Source organism: Equus caballus, chromosome 11 (genome assembly GCF_041296265.1).
Source record: "Equus caballus isolate H_3958 breed thoroughbred chromosome 11, TB-T2T, whole genome shotgun sequence".
Taxonomy (NCBI): domain Eukaryota; kingdom Metazoa; phylum Chordata; class Mammalia; order Perissodactyla; family Equidae; genus Equus; species Equus caballus.
In genome coordinates this window covers 7,292,753-7,313,078 of record NC_091694.1, presented here as the reverse complement: position 1 = coordinate 7,313,078, position 20,326 = coordinate 7,292,753, and the positions used below count along the sequence as shown (strand labels likewise).

Here is a 20,326-nt window from a genome sequence, read left to right as displayed (position 1 = left end):
AGAAAAACAATATGAAATAGACTAGACTCGGGGCTGGCCCGGTGGCATTGTGGTTAAGTTAGCACACTCCACTTTGGTGGCCCAGGGTTTGCAGGTTTGGATCCCGGGCACAGAGATACACACTGCTCATTAAGTCACGCAGTGAAAGCATCCCACATATAAAATAGAGGAAGATTAGCACAGATGTTAGCTCAGGGTCAATCTTCCTCACCAAATAAACAAAAACAAAACACCCCAAAATAAACAAGACTCTAGAACAAGCATTTCACAAAACAAGAAATCCAAATGACCAATAAAAGCAAAAAAGAGTTTTAATCTCATTAGTAGTCAGAGAAATTCAAATTAAAACAACGAGATATCATTTCACACCCATTAACTTGGCAAAATTTCAGACATCTGGGATTCAGAGCAGTGGGACTGCTGACGAGGGTGCAAACTGGTCCAGGATCTTCGGAAAATAGTTTGGAACTGCCTGGTAGAGCCGATTAAACACATGCAGTGAAAGTTAGCAATTTCTCTCCTAGAACTAGACTCTACAAAAAAGTTTTGAACATGTGCACCAGGACACAGGTTCCAGAGTGAATGTTCTCACCACCAAAAAGAAGTCGTAACTATGTGACATGATGGAGATGTTAGCTAACGCATCGTGGTATCAAATCCACACATTGTGCACCTTAAACTTACACAATGCTGTATGTTAGTTATATTTAAATAAAACTGAAAGAAAATAAAAATAAAGTAATCATGGGTATTGTTAAAACCATATGTATAGGGGCCATGACCGAGTGGTTAAGTTCACGCGCTCTGCTTCGGCAGCCCAGGGTTTGCTGGTTCAGATCCTGGGCTCGGACTTAGCACCGCTCATCAAGCCATGCTGAGGTGGCGTCCCTCATGCCACAAGTAGAAGGACCCACAACTAAAATATACAACTATGTACTGGGGGGCTTTGCAGAGAAGAAGGAAAAATAAAATCTAAAAAAACCCCACAGTCACAATTTATTAAAAAAAAATACGTATATGTACATACTCTGGAAATACTATGGCAAAACTGTGATGAAAACGAGAAGATGATGAATGTAAAATTCAGAGTTGGCTCCCTCAGAGGAGGAGCTTTGGACTTCAGAATTAATGATGTTTATTATTTAAGCTGTAGTAAGGTGGGCATGCAAGTATTGAAGGGTCTTCCTGGTTGAAAGAGTATGCATTTATTAGGTACGTTCTTTTGTGTGTATGATACATTGCAAGAAAAAAGTTTCAAAAAAGTTCACATAATCATGGTGTTCTCACAGAAACGTGGACAATGACACTGGATTTACTGGTCTGAAGGTCATTCCCATCCACCACAGAGGCTGTGTTCCTGGGCGGGGCGTCGATACCCAACAGGTGCTACTGGTTCTCACAATCAGGCTGACTCCGCCTCTGCCCACAGCCCCTCAGAGGTCTGTTCACCCAGAGGACAGCACTGAGCATGCTCAGGAGCAGGGGCACCTCCAGGAAGACCAGCAGCAGGAAGCGGACGCTGCTGAGCAGGGACCTGTGGGGGACACAGTGACAGACAGTGAGCCGCATCCTCAGGGGAGGCCCTGGTGCCCTCCCCTTCCCCCTATCCCTGTGTGCAGGTCCTGTGGCCACACAGTCCACATAAAGACCAGCCCTGGGCAGAGCAGCCCCACTTGAAAGACCACTGCCCCCGACTCTGTGCCTAATGATGGCTCTTGAAAATTAGGACAGTGGGCATAAGGAAGGTCATGGCTGTTAGAATGATGTGAGGGAGACCCAGGGACCCGGGTGGGACCTGGGCCCAGAAGAAGGATTTCTACCTGAGCCCTCCACATTTGGGGGCTATCCCACCTGTGGTCTCGTGATAAATAACAAGGTCATTTGTGTGAGATCTGCTCTCCGGCAAGCAGCATTTCCCACGAGGGAAGAGACTGTTTTATTCACAGTGAGCAGCTGGTACCTGCCCGGTGCCTCCAAGATGTCAGCCCTTAAAAGTCAGTGGCAGTTGATGGAACGAATGCATGACCCACCTCAGCTCCCACCTCCCTCTGAGGCCTGGGTTCTCCACAGGATGACACTTCTGACCAGGGCTCGGAGGGAGGCTGGGGAGAGAGCGCAGGGGCCGCCAATCCCCAGGACACCTGCCGCCTGCCTTGGCCTGGGCCGGGCTCTGGAGAGCTCCTTTTGCGGGATGTTTGCGCTGGGTCTTCTCTCTGCCTGGATCCCTATTTCTGCAGATGCCCACGTGCTTGGCTCCCCAAACCCTGCAGCTCTTCACTCAAATGTCCTCAAACCAGCGAGGCCCCTGATCGTTGCGTATTAAACAGCAATCCCCATCACCCCCACCCCACATGCTCTCCCCAAACCCATGGGACAGGTTTTCCCCGAGCGTTCATCATCAACTGGCATGTTTATATTGATTTATTCATTGTGTGACTCCCCCGAGAACACGACTTCTGTCGGAGCAGGCTCGTGTCTGTGTGGTCCGCTGCTGCATCTGCAGAAGAGCAGCCGGCACTTAGTATGCCCTTCACGATCAGGTGTGGAATTGGTAAATAAATGAGGGGCCCGCGGGAAGGGTGGCACGAATCCCTCTACCGCTCCCTCGCCTGGAGGAGAAGTCACCCAGGGGTCAAAGTCCGGGGACCCGGGCGCCTCACCGATGGTGTTGGCTGGGATCTGCAGTTTCTTGCCTTGTTGTGCTGGACCTGGTGGTTGCTGGCAGGGTCGTGGGAGGACCTGGGGTGCTTGTGAAGATCTTCGGGGTGGGGGCTGCTGTGGTGGGTAAGGGAGAAGCGTACATCAGGCCCCGTGTCCTCTCACTCACTCTCCCACTCTCTGTCACCTGTGTGTCTCTGACTCACACAGTTGAGGTCACTCAGACCACCTGGACAGATGGCCTGGGTCCAACATCCCTCATGGCCACCCCAGGGCCTGACCAGCACCATGGCCCCCTCTCCAGGCGCTCCCGGGCTAGGTGGGCCCTTTCAGGTGCAAGGTCATCCTGCTCACCAGGACACTTGAGAGTGTGGAGAGCACTTGGCTCCAGGTCACACCCCAGCCAGAGCCACACCTTTGTGCTTGCTGTCTACCCTGTCAGGGGACAGAGGGGGTGACATTACTCTGTAGAGATTGATCCAGGGCGATGGCAGAGCCAAGGCCCTCGGGCATGGCTGATGGCTGGAGCGAGGTCCAAAGAAACAAGGACATACAGCAGAGTCTGCCTGAACAGAGGGACCCCGAGTCGCTCAGGGCACTCAGCCAGGCCTACGGCCCCGGGTGGCCACTGGACAGTCTCCTCACGGGGAGGGAATGACCGGAAAGAAAGATCGAGAGAGACGTGCACCTGGATGACCCCATAGAAAGTGGCCTGTCCCAAAGCCAAGTGGACAAGCCTGTTTCTCTCACACACCCAGCTGTTCCAGTGGATTTTCAGTTGCTCATCTTAAACAGGAACCCGAAGGGGTAGGTGAGAGAAACTGCTCCCATAAGGGAAACCAGGACCCACTGGAGGGGACTCAGGAGCCAGAGACAAGGTCAGAACAAGAACCCAGGGGAAGCCACACACTCAGAGGCGGACCTGGGTCTGGTCTTCAGGAAACAAGGGCAGGGTTCTGTTAAAGAAGAACCAAAGTACACTTGGGGCCATAACGCCCGAGACCCCATTTTCTCACCCTTCTTCTCCTCTGCCTAGGGGGAGCGATTTCAGGGGTTTCTCTGGGGTTTCAGGGGTCTCTCTGTGGGTACAAAGTGCAATGGAAAGGAGGGGTCAGGATCAGCCTGGATGGACAGGGTGGTCACCAAAGTTCCTCTGAGAAGGGCCGCTCAGAGACAGACAGCCTGGAAAACATAGCCAAGGCCTGGCTCCTCACCAGATGGGACTGGGACAAGGGCACCCTGAGGTGCGGCTCCCTCAAGGGCCCTTGGGGTCCGGGGCTCTATCTTGGGCCCCTCTTGTGGCTGCTGCAGGCCCTCAGGACCGCGGCTGGGAGGCTGGTGTCTCGGGAACCAGCCACCACCTAGTGACATCCTCTTAGGGCCCAGGGTGATGGGCAGCTGTGAGTGAGAGGAGCAGATGCCCCAGGGGTCCTGTTCCCGTGGAGGGGACCAAGAGAGGGATGAAGGAGACACGCGGTCTCCTCCAGAGGGACCACGGCCTTTGTGAGGACAGGCAGGCAGCTTGTCCCTGGACTCAGGGCAGTTCCCCCTCCCAGGAAAGCTTCAGGCCTGAGAAGGTGTCAGGGTGCGGTACACAGAAGGGTCTAGAACAGCCAGAGGTGAGCATGTGCTTGTGTGCCTGTGCAGACAACATAACACACACACACATAAATACACACACATGCACACATGGACACATACATACTCACACACATGCATGCAGACACCCTGCGTCCTGTCTCTGACCCTTAACCTTGCCCAGCTCTTCTATCCAATGTCCCACATCTTTCCTGAGGGTCCGAGTGACCAGCCCTGGACTCAGGCAGCCCTGGTGCTGGTGTGAGGTTGGGGGGGGCACTCACCTGGCAACACAGACACCTCAACCTGGAAGGTGGAGTCACGTAAAACTCCTCCAGACCACCGTGTATCGATCCCACAGCAGTAAGTTCCTGTGTCAGCCTCTGTGAGGCTCTCCAAGGTCACGGTGAAGGTGAGGTTTGCGGGGTGGTCCCTGATGGACACGCGGCCACGGCTCGCTTCTCTCTCTGACTCTGTGGTCTCCACAATCTTCCTCCTCCACGGTGGCCACTTTGAGTTTTGGCACCAGTATTTTTTATGTTCTCTGTATTCCTCGTCATACCGACACTGCACACTCAGGGATCCCCCGATGGTGCCGGTCACGGTTCTGGGACCACTCAGAGACAGAGAGCCTGGAAAATACAGGCGAGTCCCAGCTCCTCAGTGGATGGGCCTGAGTCCAGGACTCCCTGGGGTGCAGGTCCCTCAAGGGTCCTCGGGGCCTGGAGGAGGCCGCGGCAGGAGACTGGAGCCTTTCCTCAGAGCCAGGAGAGGGGAAGAGGAGGGCGTAGCTCCCTCCTCACAGAGGTGGCACAGGGAGAGGGTGTCCATGGAGACAAGAAAGGCCAGCGTGGTAAACTGAGTGTGTGTGTGTGTGCATGCGTGCGTGCGTGCGTGTGTGTGATGCTCCAAGACATCCTTCCTGACTGTGACAATCGAGGTAATGACTATCACAGACACCCCCCTCACTAGCACTATTCTGTCCAGCACAGTGACCAAGACTCCCCTGCTTTATGCGCAGAATCCTCCTGGTCACTGCCGAGGCAGGTGCTGGCTCCTCCCAGAAGCTTCTCTGCCTCTCCCTCTTCCCTCCCACGTCCCCCTTCCCTCCCCTGGGGGCCACTTCTCAACCCACCTCCATCCTGCCCTTCCCCTCTCCCGCTCAAGGCAGACTCCTCCGCCCAGGCCCAGCCCCTCACCTGGGACAAGAAGAAAGAGCAGAGCTGAAGGCAGCCGCGCGGCCTGGTCCTTCAGGGTCATTTCTCCAGCACAAATGTCACCTGCAGCAGCGCAAGGCCCTTGGTGGGGACTGGGTTGAGCCTCCTCACAGAGGATCTAATCTCTGTGTTACCACTTCTGCATTTCCGGGCCCCTCTGCTTCCTTGTCCGGCCCTGAGTCAGGTCTGATGTTGGAGCCGGTCAGGGTGCAGGAAGCTCAGGGAGAGAATCTGCATGGGCTGTGCAGAGCCCCCAGACCCGGTGCCCCTGGCTTCTCCCAGTCCCGGTGACTGGACAGGGCCAGGGCCAGGTCCTGGACTCGGTTGCAGCCGCTGCTCCTCTGCACAGCAGTTCTGCGCTGCTCCTCCTCTCTCACTGTTTCACACACGCTCCCACCCAGCGGAGCCAAGCGGGCACATTTCCTCCTCAGCAGGTGTCCTCGCCTCTGTGATACGTCACTTCCTTGTGGTCAGGATGTACAATCCTGGGAGCGGAGGCCAGACCCCTCCCTCCTCTCTGGCCTTGGTGGTGACCAAAGAGGTACTTTGACCCCCTCAACCTGCAGCTCCAGGCACCCATGGAGAGCTCTGCCCCCGTGGGACCCCAGCTTTTCCTCTGGTCACACAAGTTGGCACTGTGACCTCAAACACTTTCAGAGGTCCTCGCTTGGTTCTGGGTTCCTAACCAGGGCACAAACCCCTCAGGCTGCGGCTTCCTTCCTTGTGTGCTTCCTTGTTCCCCAACATATGGTGGAGCAGCCGTTATCAACCCTCCAGTACTTCACTTTTTACTCTTCTTTGAAAGTCCACTCCACTGTGAGATTCAGGACAGAATATTGAGAAAGGGTTCAGAGGGTGAAGATGCTGATGGGAAGTTGGGGAGCATGTGAGGCTGAGACTGATCCCTCCTCTCTATCCAATGGCAGAGAGGGTGGTCATATAACAAGAGGGCAGTCTCCCCAAAGGTGCTGGCAGTTCGTGTCTCTTTTGGGTTCACAGTGATGACCAGGGGCCTCTTCAAGGTGGAGAGTGGGGGACGATCCTTCCCAGGAGGTGGGGAGGCAGATCTGACCCAACTTAGAATGCCTTGTTCTCATGACCTGATGGGTTTAGGGTCAGTTTACCCTGGAAATGGTAGGGTGATGGGTCAAGGTGCAGGACCCATTTAGCGTCTCTCCCAATGATGCCATTTTCTCAACCTTGTCATACACAAACCAGGTCTATCAATTTCCCCCTAAACACTGTCTCCCAGATTTGTGCCTCTCTCACACTATCTTATCATGATCAAAGGCAATGATATTCCTAGCACAGTTGTAGCGCAAATGCTGTGATCCAGATTCTCTCCATCACTCCCCATCTATCCTGACTCTAACTCTCCAATCTGCCTCCTCCTCCTTTTCCCCCGAAGTTACCAAGGACCTCTCTCCTCTCAACACTCCAGTGACATCCCTCTTCTTCCCAAGCCCCTCATGCCCTCTCCTTTCTCTTCTCCAATCATCAGGAAGGGACAGCTTTAACCGACGTCAGTAGTCGTTAATGTCACTCCTTGCTCCCCGCTCTTCAAATGAAACCCACTCTCCTTGCTTGGCCTGCATGGCCTGAGCAGACCTGACCACTGCTTCGTTCTGTAGCTTCCTCTTGCTCCCTCCACCCCAGTGTGGTCCTATGTTCCAGCCAAAGTGCTCGACCCTCCCCAGGCTTTAGCATTTGCTGCTCCCTGGACCCCTCCCCCAGCTCTTCTCACTGCCTGCCCCTTCTTGTCCTCTTGGTTTCACCTTGGATGTAACTTCCTCAGAAAGGCTCCCTGATCACCCTTCCTAGGGGTCACACTACCTGTCCTGCTCACTGATCCCTGTTTATTTTCTCCATATTTCTTCAAACACTGTTACTATGTTTTCTTTTGGTGGTTTCTATACATCTCCCCCTCCAGGATATAGCTGACATCATAGTGGCGTTTTGGGTCTATTTTATTCATCAAGGGACGACCCAGTGCCCAACTGCACTGTGTAACCAATGGTTGCTGAACGAGTGACTGAGTGATTGTGTGAAGAAAGATTGAACTGGCTGCAGAGACTGGCCCTAGGCAAGTGCAGTACAACCACATTAGAGATCTATCATTGTGTAACAAATTCCCCCAAGATTTAGCGGCTGAAAACAATGAACATTTAGTATCTCACACTTCGTGAGAGTCATGAGTCTGAGCTTGGCTTATCTGGGTGGTTGTGGCTCAGGGTGTCTCCTTCATGAAGGTGCAGTCATGATGTTGGCCAGGGCTGCAGTCATCCGAAGGCTAGACTGGGGCTGGAGGATCTATTTCCAAGATGGCGCACTCACACAGCTGTTGGCAGAAGGCCTCAGCTCCTTGCTCAATAGCTACTTGAGTGTCTTCATGACATGGCAACTAGCTTCTCCCAGAATGAGTGATCCAAGAGAGAGCAAGGCACAATATCTTTTGTGACCTACCCTTGGAAGTCGTATGCCACTGCTTCTGCCATATCTGTGGGTCACATAGACCCATCCTGATATGATGTGGAAGGGGCCTACAGAAGGGCATGAATGTCTGATCTGGGTGGTGGCTATGCAAACATATTCACTTCCTAAAATTTCACTGAGCTGTGTGTTTATATTCTGTATAATTTTCTGCTTGTATGTTATACCTCAGTAAAAGAATTTAAACAACAAAAACCAAAATATAAAATTATATATCTCTGGAAGTTTTCTTGATTTTCTTTTTTTTTTTTTGGTTATTGTTTATAGGTCTCTTTTCACATAGCAAAGAGCTTATGTATATTAATCTCTCCTCCTCCCAACGGCCTCGCAAACGGATCAGAGAGGAAATGAACTAACCAGGAATACACTGTAAGTGACAGTGTCTAGATCTGAACCCAGATTTCTTCAAAGAGTAGTCAATGGCCAGCACAAGGGAGAAGCCCAGGCTTCAGACCCAGAATACAGAATGAGAGGTTTGCTAGGCACTTGGTGGCCATGGTAACCCGAATTGAGAAACTCAACAGCCAGCGACAGTTTCCTGAGTCTGCTCCGCCCACCACTCTCTCTCCCTTCTGCCTCACTTCCCCAGCGCATCTTCCTTTTCAGAAAACACTTCTTGAACTAAAGGTAGTTTCTGCCAGCTCCTGGCTGTGCTAATAGGTTGGAAGATCCAACAGGGGGACAATGGAAGAGCAACAGTAATTTGGGAATACGCATTTGGCTTTAGGTTTGAGTACGTGTTGTGATGGCTAATTTTGTGTGTCAATTGACCGGCCATGGGGTGCCCAGATTACAGGCTATTTCTGCGTGTGCCTGTGAGGGTGTGTGCAGATGGGATTCGCATTTGAATGAGTGGACTCAGTAAGCAGATAGCCCTCCCCAGTGTAGGTGGGCATCATCCAATCCGTGGAGGGCCTGAAAAGAACACAAGCGACAGTGACTGGTGAGGAAGGAGGAACTCACCTCTTCCTGCCTGATTGTTTCAGCCGGGACAGGGATCTTTTCCTGCCCCCGGCACTCCTGGTTCTTAGACCTTCAGACTTGGACTGAATGACGCCGTTGGCTTTCTTGGGTCTCCGGCTTGCAGACAGCAGAGGTGGTATTCCTCAGCCTCCAGAGTTGTATGAGTCAATTTCTTATAATAAATCTCTTCATATACAGATACTTCCTGTTCCTTCTGTTTCTCTAGAATACGCTGACTAATAGACATGTGTGTTTGACTCTACGTGAATTCACTTCTTCAATTCTTAAGCCTGCACACAAGGACCAAACTCAGGAATGTCCATGTGAAGACAACACAGGAAGACCCCAAACCTCACCAGCTCGACCCTCCTCTCGCCTGTCTTCCCACAGACATTTCCCAGAGTTGATGAAATGTTTGTGTTCCAAGGGGCTGCTCTAGAGAACATAGAGGAAAAGGCCTAGGAAGTCAATAAGCTGAGCATTAAATAGCGTGGGAGCCTTCCGTGGAATGAACTGGGTCTCCCATTCACAAGGGAAAAAAGAATTAAGCAAAGAAAAAGTTAAAGCAGAATGTTATTGCCTTTCTGTGGGTTGGAATCAGAAGGATCTGCTTCATTCTTCTCTGGCTTCCAGGGTCTCTCTGAGGTCCAGAGGTGCCTCAGTCACTTTCATTTTTCGAAGCACTCAGCATCTTGAAAAAAGAGATGTCAAACTAGGGTTACAAAAATGGTGATATATTTTAAACTTGTAAAGTTCACAAATCAACTTTTTGATCCACAAATGACCATAAAGTGTAATTAATTGGGTTATGAAAATGATTATTGGGTCAAAAATTTAATTTGCGTGATTTAGTAGGAATAAAACATATCTACAAACACGTAGGAGAAACATTTCTGTCAACACAGCCCTGTGGTTGTATAGATAATTTGACTGAGAGACAATGTTTAAGACCCATTTTGAGGCCTTTCACGGGCTGCTAGGCCAGGGCCAAACCACAGGTCTCTCCCGCAGCCCCTCCGCCTGTCCATCTCTCTTGGCCCCTCCACCTCTGTCTCCTTGCTTCTCATCCTCATGGCTTTCTGCAGTCCTTTCTGGGCACTGATCACAGTTAGTCCTTTGAAGGGCTGCTTCCCTTGTTCACGGGCACCAAGAGGCAGCATTGACTACTGTCACTACACCAAGTTCCAAGCTGGCCGAACACGTTCAGTAGGGGGCCTTGGGGAGCACTGGGTCTCTCCCAGGGAGTAAGAAATCCAGAAGAGTGGTGTGGGTGCTGCTTCTCAATACTTCTGGAGGCTTGGGCTGGAACGAGTTGTGTCCTCCGCGTTCCTGCCTGGCTCTATCCTCTCCCTGGGGCACGGGTCTTCATGGCCTAGATCTACTCCAGTCTGAGCTGCCCACTGGGCTCCAGACCCCTGGTTGCACTTTGAGCCCCTGAACGTCTGATTCCAGGTCTGGCTGGCCCCAAGGCAGGCAAGGTGATCCCTACTCACTAGCTCAGGCTGATGAGCGGGCTGGGGCTGGGGAGGGGACCAGGCTGTAGGACGCAGCCTGGAGAGGAAAGGCTGCCAGGATAGAATGGATCTAGGCCTAATACTTGCATTGGCCAGGATCAGGATATTCGAATCAGCCAGGAGGGACCCAGCAGCTGAAAGTCATCTGGTTAGAGAGGAATTCTTGGAAGTCCTTGAAGTCATCCTTGGTGAAGCTGTGCCAGTGGCCTCTAGCGCCATCTGTTGGTGGATTGAAGAACTGCCACAAGATGTTCTGGTGGTTAATTTGGTTCCTACAACATGAGGGTGAGAAATAGAAAAGCTTCTGTCCTTGAGTATCAGTTCATATCATTGAACGCTCCAGATCCCTCAAGACAGAGTGCTGGATCTCCAGGAAAGGCTCTAGCTCCTTGGAAAAAGTCTTGAGTGAGATATATTCCAGCTCAGGTTTGATGTCCTTTTTTGGGCAGGAGTAGGGAGCTTTGCAAGAACAAAAATAGAAACAAGGCAGATCCTGCAGGCATGTGCCACCCAAGGAGGGGGGCCTAAGAACACTGGGGCAGAGACTCGGGGTCACTGGGCATGCAGGAGGTGAGGCCCTGGGGAACCGACAGTGCCCAGTTGGCTTGGCTGAGCGAGCAGCTCTGAGAGGTGACAGTCCGGCTGGGACTTCTCAGGGTGTTGGTTTGCTCCCTGTCTGGGGCACAACCGGTTCTGGAGCTGGGGCAATGCTGAGTCTGCAGGTAATTTGGGGGGACCCAGGTACGGAACTGAGAAGGCACAGATGGGACAGTGGGGCTCCTCCTCCTCTCTTGCTTGCCCCCAGATACAGATATCCATGGTAAGGGTCTGGGCTTACCCCCCACCAGCAAGCCTCTGACTGACATGTGGCTTGGACATGAGAGAAGGGTCCCAACAAGCAAAATGCATCTCCACACAAGCTTCCAACTCTAAGAAAGCAAGAGGGTCCACTTTTACGGAGAGAGTGTTTCTGATGTTGGATTACTTGGAGGAAAAAACACAGCTGTGAAGAGGGCTTGGTTAGGACAGTAGGGAGAGAAGCATTTCCTTGGGTAAATGCTCGGGTAAAGCTCCCCAAATACATGTGACAAATCCATTTAGACATAAGCTAGAAGACGTTAGAGGAGGCAGTTTCGAATGGAGGGGGCACTTGTGGCGGACGCAGTCAAAGAGTTTTAAGCAGAAACTAATCATGGCCCAAGAAATGGGTCAGAGGCCTAAAATAGGATTAGGGATCTACCTGGGTGGCTAGTCTTGACTCCTAGTTTACAGCATGCATCTTCTAGGAGAAACAGGGAGTATCAACAGAGAGATGCCGTCGTAACGAAGTCCACCTCAGAGCGCCCGGGAGCCCGTGCTCCCCCGTGCACTGTCACGCTCAGCCTATGCCGGCCCGCGTCTTTGCCATCTGTGTGTCCCGGTGGGTGAAATGTCTGTTCATACCTTTCGCTCGTTTTCTAATTGGCTTGTTTAATTTTTTCCTGTAGAAATTTGAGAGTTCTTTATGTATTTGAAATACTAACACTTTATCAGATTTGTAGTTTACAAATATTTACTCCCAAACTGTAATTTGTCTTCTCATTTTTATCACAGAGTCTTTTTCAGGCAAAAGTTATGACTTTTTTCCCTTTTTTGGATCATGCTTTTGGTGTCAAGTCTAAGAACTATTTGCTTAGCCTCAAATCCCAAGTTTTATGTCTTATATTTACATCCATGATTCACTTTGAGTCAATTTTTCCATGAGGTGTGAGGTTTAGGTTAAGATTTAAGTGTTTCTTTGCCTACAGATGCTCAATGCCTCCGGCGCCATTTGCTGGAGAGGACGATCCTTCATCCATTGAATTGGTTTTGCCATTTTTGTCAAAATTCTGTTGGGCACACGTTTGTGGGTCTGTTTCTGGGTTTCCTATTCTGTTTCATTGATTTATGTGTCTGTCCCCTAACAACACCACATATCTTGGTAACTGACACTATAAGCAGGCTCAGTACAGAGTAGAGTGGCTCCTCCACTTTCTTCTTTTTTCAAGATTGTTTTGGCTGTCTAGGGCCTGTGTCTTTCCATATAGATTTTAGAATAATCTCGTCTGTGTCCACATAGACATCTTGATTTTGAGAAGACTTGCATTAAACTTTCAGGTCGATTTGGGAAGAATTGATATCTATTTATTTGTCTTTGATTTCTGTCATCAGCGTTTTGTAATTTTCAGCATACATATCCCATATGTATTTTATTAAGTTTATACCTAAATATTTCGTTTTCTTTGGAGTAATTGTGAATGAAGAAATGAAGAAGCTTTGAGTTGAAAAGCCACACCTAGAGGAACTCAGGAGGCGAGGTCACGGAGGAGCAGGCCCCTGCTTGGAGTCTCCTGGCCGGTGTGCTGTGCGTGGCGCTCTCTGCTAGGGAATTAGGAGTTCCGGGTGCCCATGGCATGCTCTCCCCGGTTCTCCACAGCCAACCACCAGGCACTTGCTGGTTCTGGCTGCACACAGAAGAGGTCACTCAGGGAAGGGGCTGCAAGGGGCCTGCGACCAATGTCTACCTGCACCACCCCAGGCACCTGGAGCAGCGGGGCCTCTTTCCTCGCCTCTGTCCCAAACCCCCAGACTAGACCCTAACGGTCAGCCCCAGCCCCATTCCAGTAAGCACGTCAGGGCATCTCCTCCTGCTGTGCCCAAGGTGTGTGTGTGGGGGGGGGGGGTGGTGGTGGTGCTTAAAAGCTGATAGAAAGAGCAGGTAGAGTTTCCAGCCACCACCCCGAGCCAGGGCAGCCACCGGCTGCCCCTCTCCTGGCAGAAGATCCGGATAATTTGCACCAGGGAGAGGTTGGTCCTGAGACCTCAGGGCCACCAGACCCAGATGATGGCTGGGGTGAGTTTTCATGGGTTGGAAAACAGGAGGCTAAAAGTTTTGTGTGCACACTGAGAGGGGAGCAAACCCAGACACGGCAGCCAGCAGGAGGTGGGAGAATCCTCACGGGGATGGCAATGGTGACAGACACGTGGAGACCCCCCCACTCCCAGTGCACACACACCGACAAGCCCTTCCCAGGCTGTAGAGAGTCCAATCGGTTTCTAAGTGGGGAAGCCCCCAACGTGAAAGGAAACCAACACCAACAGAAGAAAGGAACTCAGAGGAAGCTGACAGTGAGAGAAGCGGAGGAAAACGTTTTAAAACACTTCATTTCCTTAGCTGGATAAGATCAATTATTGATTTCATGAAACAATAGGATTTGATTTAAGAAAAAAAGAACATCAGAGAAGAACAGAATTTGGAGATTAAAATATGATAGGAAGATGCCCATGACCCACTTCCATCTTTTTACAGATTGAGGTTTAGGGGCTTGGCAAGGTGCCCTCCTGACTGGTAAGAGTTTGCGGGGATGGGGGGAGGGGAGGAGGGGAAGGCCGAGGCCTTCACAGGTGCTGGGGCATAGGCATGGATCATAGATCAATGTGCGGAGGAACAGAGGCACGCTCATGCACCCATGCCTTGCACATGTGCTCACACACACACATACACCCATGCATGCACTTACACACACACACACGAGCAGTCTGTCCGAGTCACTGACACCGATATGGCCCCCCTCCACTGGCCTCTGAGGTTGGCAGGTGTCTGCTTCAGCCTGGGACAGGCCTGGTGCTGAGCAAGAGAGGGTCTCACCTGGGGATACTGACACTGTGACATGGAAAATGGGATCGGTCAGGAAGATCAATTCCTCTGCCCACAGTGACGTTCAATCCCACACCTGTATTGTTCTGAGTCTCCTGCCGTGGGGTTCGCCATGGTCCGCTGTGAAGGTGAGGTCCTCCAGGTGGTCTCTGATGGACACACAGCGGCTCCTTGGGTCCGTCTTTGGTCTTTTTGTTGCCACAATCGTCTTCCACAGCAGCCCCCATGGGTTTCTGCACCCGTGTGGAATATTTGCTGTTTGCCTAGAATTCTTCCTCATACTGATGCTGCGCACACAGGGGGCCCCCGATGCCCATCACAGTGCCAAAGAGTCCATCTCAGAGTCAAAGAGCCTGAAAAACACAGCCCAAGTCCCAGCTCCTCACCAGAAGGGCCTGGATCAGTGGCACCCTGGTGGTCAGCTCCTCCAGGGCCTTCAGGAGCCACTGCTGGACAGGCAGCCAGACCCAGGGCAGGACCTAAGGGACAGCCTGGGACAGGAGACCAAGGTCAGGGCCCCTGGGCACTCGGCCTCCCTGATATGGCTCAGAGAAGGGGATGCCTTTGGTTTCCTCAGGCAGGATCTGCGCCTCCTCGGGTGTTCGGCCCCAAAGGAGAAACTGGTCCCCATGAGCTCACCAAGCATTGAGTGTAGCTACAGAGAACATGCTGAGCGGATGAAGGCTCCAGGGAGGAAGAAATGGGAATGAGGTGCAGTAACAGTCTGACCAGCCCGGTGTGGAGGGCCAGGAGGGGGCCAGGAATGCCTCCTGCCTATGCAACCGCCTGGGGCCGTCAACCTTGTCATTTCCTATTTGGGTGGAGCCTCTGCTGGCGTGAGGGTTGGGGTGGGAGTTCCAGAGGGGGAGGGGCTGGCCAAGGGGTGAGAAGAGGCCCCGGGGGAAGGAGTAGAGTTTCCTCAACCATGATTTGGGGACGGTCACCACAGTTTTCCCATCAGGGACCATTTCCCACAGCAGCCCCTGCCCTTCACCTTCCATCTGTTGAGACGGTCTTGTGATTTTTAACCTTATTCTGTTAAAGTGGTGTATCACATTAATTGATTTTCATATGTTGAGTCAACTTTGCATCCCAGGGGTAAATCCCACTTGGTCATGGTGTATGACCCTTTGAATGTGCTGTTGAACTTGATTTGCTAGTATTTAGTTGAGCTAGTATTTAGTATTTACTTACATTTACAGTTATCAGGGATGTTGGTCTGTAGTTTTGTTTTCTTGTGGTGTCTTTGTCTGCCTTTGGTATCCGGGTAATTCTGGCCTCAAAAAAGAATTTGGAAGTGTTCCTTCCTCTTCAACTTTTGGAAGAGTTTGAGAAAGATTGGTGGAAATTCTTCTTTAAATGTTGAGTAGCATTCATTCATGGAAACATCTGGTCCTGGGCTTTACTTTGTTGAGAGGTTTTTGATCACTGATTCAATCTCCATACTAGCTGTAGGTCTATTCGACTTTCTATTTCTTCGTGAGTCAGTCTTGGTAGGTTGTAGGTTTCTAGGAATTTATCCATTTCTTCCAGGTTGTCCAGTTTTCTGGTATATAATTGTTCATAGTAGCCTCCCATCACCCTTTTTATTTTTGTGGCATCAGTGGTAATATCTCCTCTTTCGTTTCTGGTCTTATTAGAGTCTTCTCTCTTCTTTTTCTTAGTAAGTCTAGCTAAAAGTATGCCAATTTTGTTTATCTTTTCAAAAAAACTAATTCATGGGGCTGGCCTGGTGGTGTAGCAGTTAAGTTCGCACACTCCACTTCGGTGGCCTGCAGTTCGCAGGTTCAGATCCAGGGCAAGGACCCACACACTGCTCATCAAGCCATGCTATGGCAGCATCCCACATACAAAATAGAGGAGGATTGGCAGCAGATGTTAGCTCAGGGCCACTCTTCCTCACCAAAAAAAACCCCCAAATTCTTAGTTTCATTGATGTTTTTCCTACTGTTTTCCTATTCTCTATTTCATTTATTTCTGCTCTAATCTTTATTATTTACTTCTTTCTGCTAATTTTGGGCTTAGTTTGTTCTGCTTTTTCTATTTCCTGAGGTGTCAAGTTAGGTTGTTTATTTGAGGTCTCTCTTTTTGACTGTGGGCATTCATCGCAGTGCCCACCTCTCTCAGGAAGCAAAAATCCGGGCTATGTGAGGGCTGCTTAAGTTGACTGCACCCCTTGGTGGTAGTTTTTTAGGACTGATTTTTCTTTTAAATGTGTAGCCCATCTTCTATTTGGGGAGGTGGAAACATTAAAACTGCTTATCTCAGACCCCTTGCAGCTGGTGTCCTGGATACAAACTGGGTTGCACCTGTTTGACACTTCACGTAAGGTTTGGAGGGCGAGAGTTAGGTAACTTCCTGTGATTTCTGGCTATTCCTGCTAGCTAATGTGTTTTGGAAACCTGATCTTTCCTGAAGCAGAGTTCTGGTGTTTATTCTCCAGCCTCCTGGATGTCAAAAAGCAGTGGACATGACTCCTTCTTGGACTGACTTCCCGAACCTGGATCATGGATGATGGAGCTCTCTCTCTAGTTCCCAGTGGAGACCTCGGAGCTCTCTTGGAAGTTCTGAAAGTTGTTCCAAGAGGCCCAGCCTAGAAGCTGCTTCTTCAGCCTGTCCGACACTTGTCAGTATCTAATTCCCTGCATTAATCCACTTCCTGTTTAAAATACCTGCAACTGCCCTGGAGGCAAGTTTGGCGACACCTGTTTGACACTGTCTCAGTTCAGGACATTTCCCCCACTGCCATTAGACACAGGCTCCTGATTGTAAGTCCAATCCTCTACCCCGCCCACCCCACTCTGTCCCCACTCACAGAGATGCAGCCCTGAGCAGGGGCATTGCAGAGGATCAGATTTCCCTTCATAACCAATCCTCACTGATGGGAAAGCCCAGCTCAGTCCCTGCCTCAAACCTGCAGCCACATCCATGCTGGCCCCGCTGGAGCTCTGAGGCCCAGGGAGCTGGAGTCTGCGAGTCTGCTCTACTCCCAGGCCAACTGCCAGAGGTCCCTCTCTGACCTTCTTGCCCTCTCTCATCCATGTCCCAGAGGTGTCAAAGTGATCTTTGATTTTCCTAACATTTTATTTTGAGATAACTGTAGATTCACATGCACTCGTGAGGAATACTACAAAGAGCCCCTGTACACCTTTCAGTCAGTGTCCCCCGATAAGGGAAAACTATAGTACACCATCACAACCAGGACACAGGCATTGATGCAAGCCACTGACTTCATTCGGATTTCACCAGTTTTACATCCGCTCATCCACGTGTTTGTGTGTATTTGGTTCAATCTTTTATCACATGTATAGATTCAGGTGACCACCACCCCAGCCAAGACACAGAATAATTCCATCACCAGGACCCCTCATTCCACCCTTTTGTACTGCCCCGGCCACATCCTTTCTTCCCCCCCTCCCTAACCCTTGGAAATCATTCTTCTCTTCTCCATCTCCATAATTGGGTCATTTCACCAGCCAGTATGCGTGATCTTGCCAGTATTTGCTGTTGTGACTGTTTTCTATTTTGGCTCTTCTAATAAGTGTCTAGCAATACGTCCCTGTGGTTTTAATTTGCATTTCCGTGATGGCTAATTATGCTGAACGTATTTTAATGTGCTTATTGGCCATCTATACATCTTCCTCAGTGAAATGTCTGTTCAGATCTTCTGTCCATTTTCTAATTGGATTGTTTGATTTTTTACTGTTGACTATTGAGAGTTCTATAAAGATATTCTAGATATAAGCCTTTTGTCAGATATGTGATTTTCAAATATTTTCTTCCAGTCTGTAGCTTGTCATTTCATCTTCTCCACAGGGTTTTTTGCAAAGCAGAAGTTTTAAATTTTGATGATGTCTAATTTATCAATTTTTCATTGTATGGATTTGGTGTCAAGTTTAAGAAGTCTTTGCCTTGACCCAGATCCCAGAGGTTTTCTCTTATTTTTTCTAAAAGTTTCACAGTTTTATGTTTTACGTATAAGTCCATGCCCTGACTTTGAGTTAATTTTTGTGTAAGGTGTGAGGTTTAGGTCAAGGTTCATTTTTTTGCCTGTGGATGTCCAATTGCAAAGTGGTCTTTTAAAAGGACAACTCTGATGTGGAACGGAGGCCGGGGGTAGAGGGTGTCCTGGCCCGAGTCTGTCTCACGGTGTGTCTGATGACTCTGTGGACGTACCTTGTGGCCATATCCCAGATCCACGATGGCATAATTGGGATGGAGAGTCTCAAGAGCTGGCAGAACCCTCACATTGGTCCAATGGAGTAAAGGCTATAACGGTAGAGAAGTCCTGAAACTGTGCTCCCCGCTGTCAAGATGGCAAGTTAGGCAATACCGTATCTGAGTGCAATGATGGAGATTAATGTCCCCTCTCCAAGACTTGAGGAAGCAGGAGTAGTGAGCTCCCATCATATCCCTACTAACTAATCTTGATTAATTACTACTACTATTACTATTCATTATTACTCTACTATTAATCTCTATTAATCATGTGAGTTTACATTTTTTCTATATTTTGTAATACTTTAGCATCTTGGGGTCTTGTGGATCCAGCGAGGGACTGCCCCTCCCAGGGTTAGCTAATTCGTCAAGACAGTAAATGACCTGCCTGCAAGCACGCTTTGGGTATGCAAACCAACCAATGCCAAATGCACACTCCCACTTGTCTCCTTCTAGCAGGTTCCTGCGGTCTGGGACATTATCCCCCTGCCTTAAATCACCCCAGGGCCAGGTGCCAGACACTTGGGACCACCCTTAGAGCCCAGAACCTGCCGATATTATTCAAACCATCCAATCCTCAACCGCTTGGTTTGTTCACCTGGCTTCACCCACCGCTTCCCACAAAAACCACAGTAAAGGCTCCCGCCCACGGTTCCTCTCTCTACCTCTGGCCCCTGACCCCCCCGGTGCTGCCTCATGCAGCCCTGTGTGGTGTGCCGAGCCTCCTGTTTCTAGGGATCTATGAGCATAAACTTCTTCTTTCGTTACAATCGTTTCCGTGTCTGCATATCTTACCGTACCCTTTTAAAAGAAATCCTGGGTGCATTTTAAAACATCTACTTAATTCACCCGTCTGATTTCTGAAAAACTCAGATGAGGCCTATCATATAACAGTGGACCAACTTAAACTTAGCCAATTGATAGCCCAATGGCAATTGTTCTTCTCGATGTACCGTCTTTATGAGAACAGCCTCTGGTACTCGCTGTGCTGCTATTGGTGTGGCAAATACACTCTTTTCAATCCCTATAAAGAAGGGAGAGCAGAAGGAGTTCACATTTACTTGGGAAGTTAAGAGAACACATTCGCAGTCAGCCAGGATCGTGGCGACTCTTCTGTTCCGTCACAATGCAGTCCCAAGGGACTGATGAGACACTCCACAGAGCGTCACGCTGCTTCGCGTTATTGATGGTCAGAAGAGTAGGAAGAAGCAAGTACTCTAGATGCCCTGACGAGACACGTCAGCACCCGAAGGAGGCACCCCCTCCAGGGTTTCAGGGGCCTCTCTCATACACACAAGTTTTAGGAGTCCATGGTCTGGGATGAGTTTTTTGGTCTCGTGTCTTAAATCTCTAAGAAAAAGCACACAGCTTGGTGGGCCTCTGAATTTGTGGGCTGGCACATTCCACACTGGGGAGTACTGCTCTGACTCACTTATGGGGTGACTTGAGAAGCTTGCCAGAGCAAGGGGGGGCTCTACGGCAGACCCAGGCTGAGGTAAAACTGGCCCTGTCATTTGGGCCGTGTGACCTGGTTGGCTCCACGGTGCTAGAAGTCTCTGTGAAAGATAAGGATGCCCTGTGGTGTCTCAGAAGAGCTGTTGTGCCGACCCCTAGGATTCTGGAGCAAAGGCTTACTGCCTGCACGAGAGAACCACTCGTTTAACCAGGAGACCCTAACTTGTCGCTGTGCTGAAGTAGACGACACGCTTGACCAAGCTTACAATTTGGTGGACGTGACATTACCCACCTCAAGATGCATAGCTCCAGTTGCACAGTCACTTGATGTCCTGTGCTGCAACCTTAGCGCTCACTCCTATGGCCTTGTAGGGAGTTCCCAGCAATCCGTCAACAGAGGAGGGAAATCTACCATTGTTCATCAATGGGCGAGCTTGAAACAGTACGATTTCCTTTGTGCAAGATTCAGAAACAATGACACCCTTGAGAGAGCACGAAAGAAAAACGGGGGATGAGGATCACAAGGAAATCAAGATAGCAGTTAACTCTGGGAGAAG

At 50.2% G+C, this 20,326-nt stretch overlaps 1 protein-coding gene across 2 annotated transcripts; it reads right to left on the bottom strand.

The window, feature by feature from the left end:
* Positions 1 to 293: 293 nt before the first annotated feature.
* Positions 294 to 20,251, bottom strand: LOC100630791 (CMRF35-like molecule 6). Of its 2 annotated transcripts, XM_070226963.1 has the most exons (7): positions 20,062 to 20,251; positions 14,088 to 14,449; positions 8,907 to 9,597; positions 5,436 to 6,267; positions 4,521 to 4,868; positions 2,661 to 2,775; positions 294 to 1,534 (listed from the first exon to the last, which is right to left on the bottom strand). In XM_070226963.1, exons 4-7 carry the CDS (start codon positions 5,494 to 5,496, stop codon positions 1,387 to 1,389), a joined length of 672 nt encoding a protein of 223 aa, XP_070083064.1. In that variant the 5' UTR covers positions 5,497 to 6,267; positions 8,907 to 9,597; positions 14,088 to 14,449; positions 20,062 to 20,251; the 3' UTR covers positions 294 to 1,386. The 2 variants fall into 2 exon arrangements, with proteins under 2 accessions (XP_070083064.1, XP_023507861.1); XM_023652093.2 differs by lacking the exons at positions 8,907 to 9,597; positions 14,088 to 14,449; positions 20,062 to 20,251 and having other exon boundaries at positions 5,436 to 6,578.
* Positions 20,252 to 20,326: the final 75 nt, after the last annotated feature.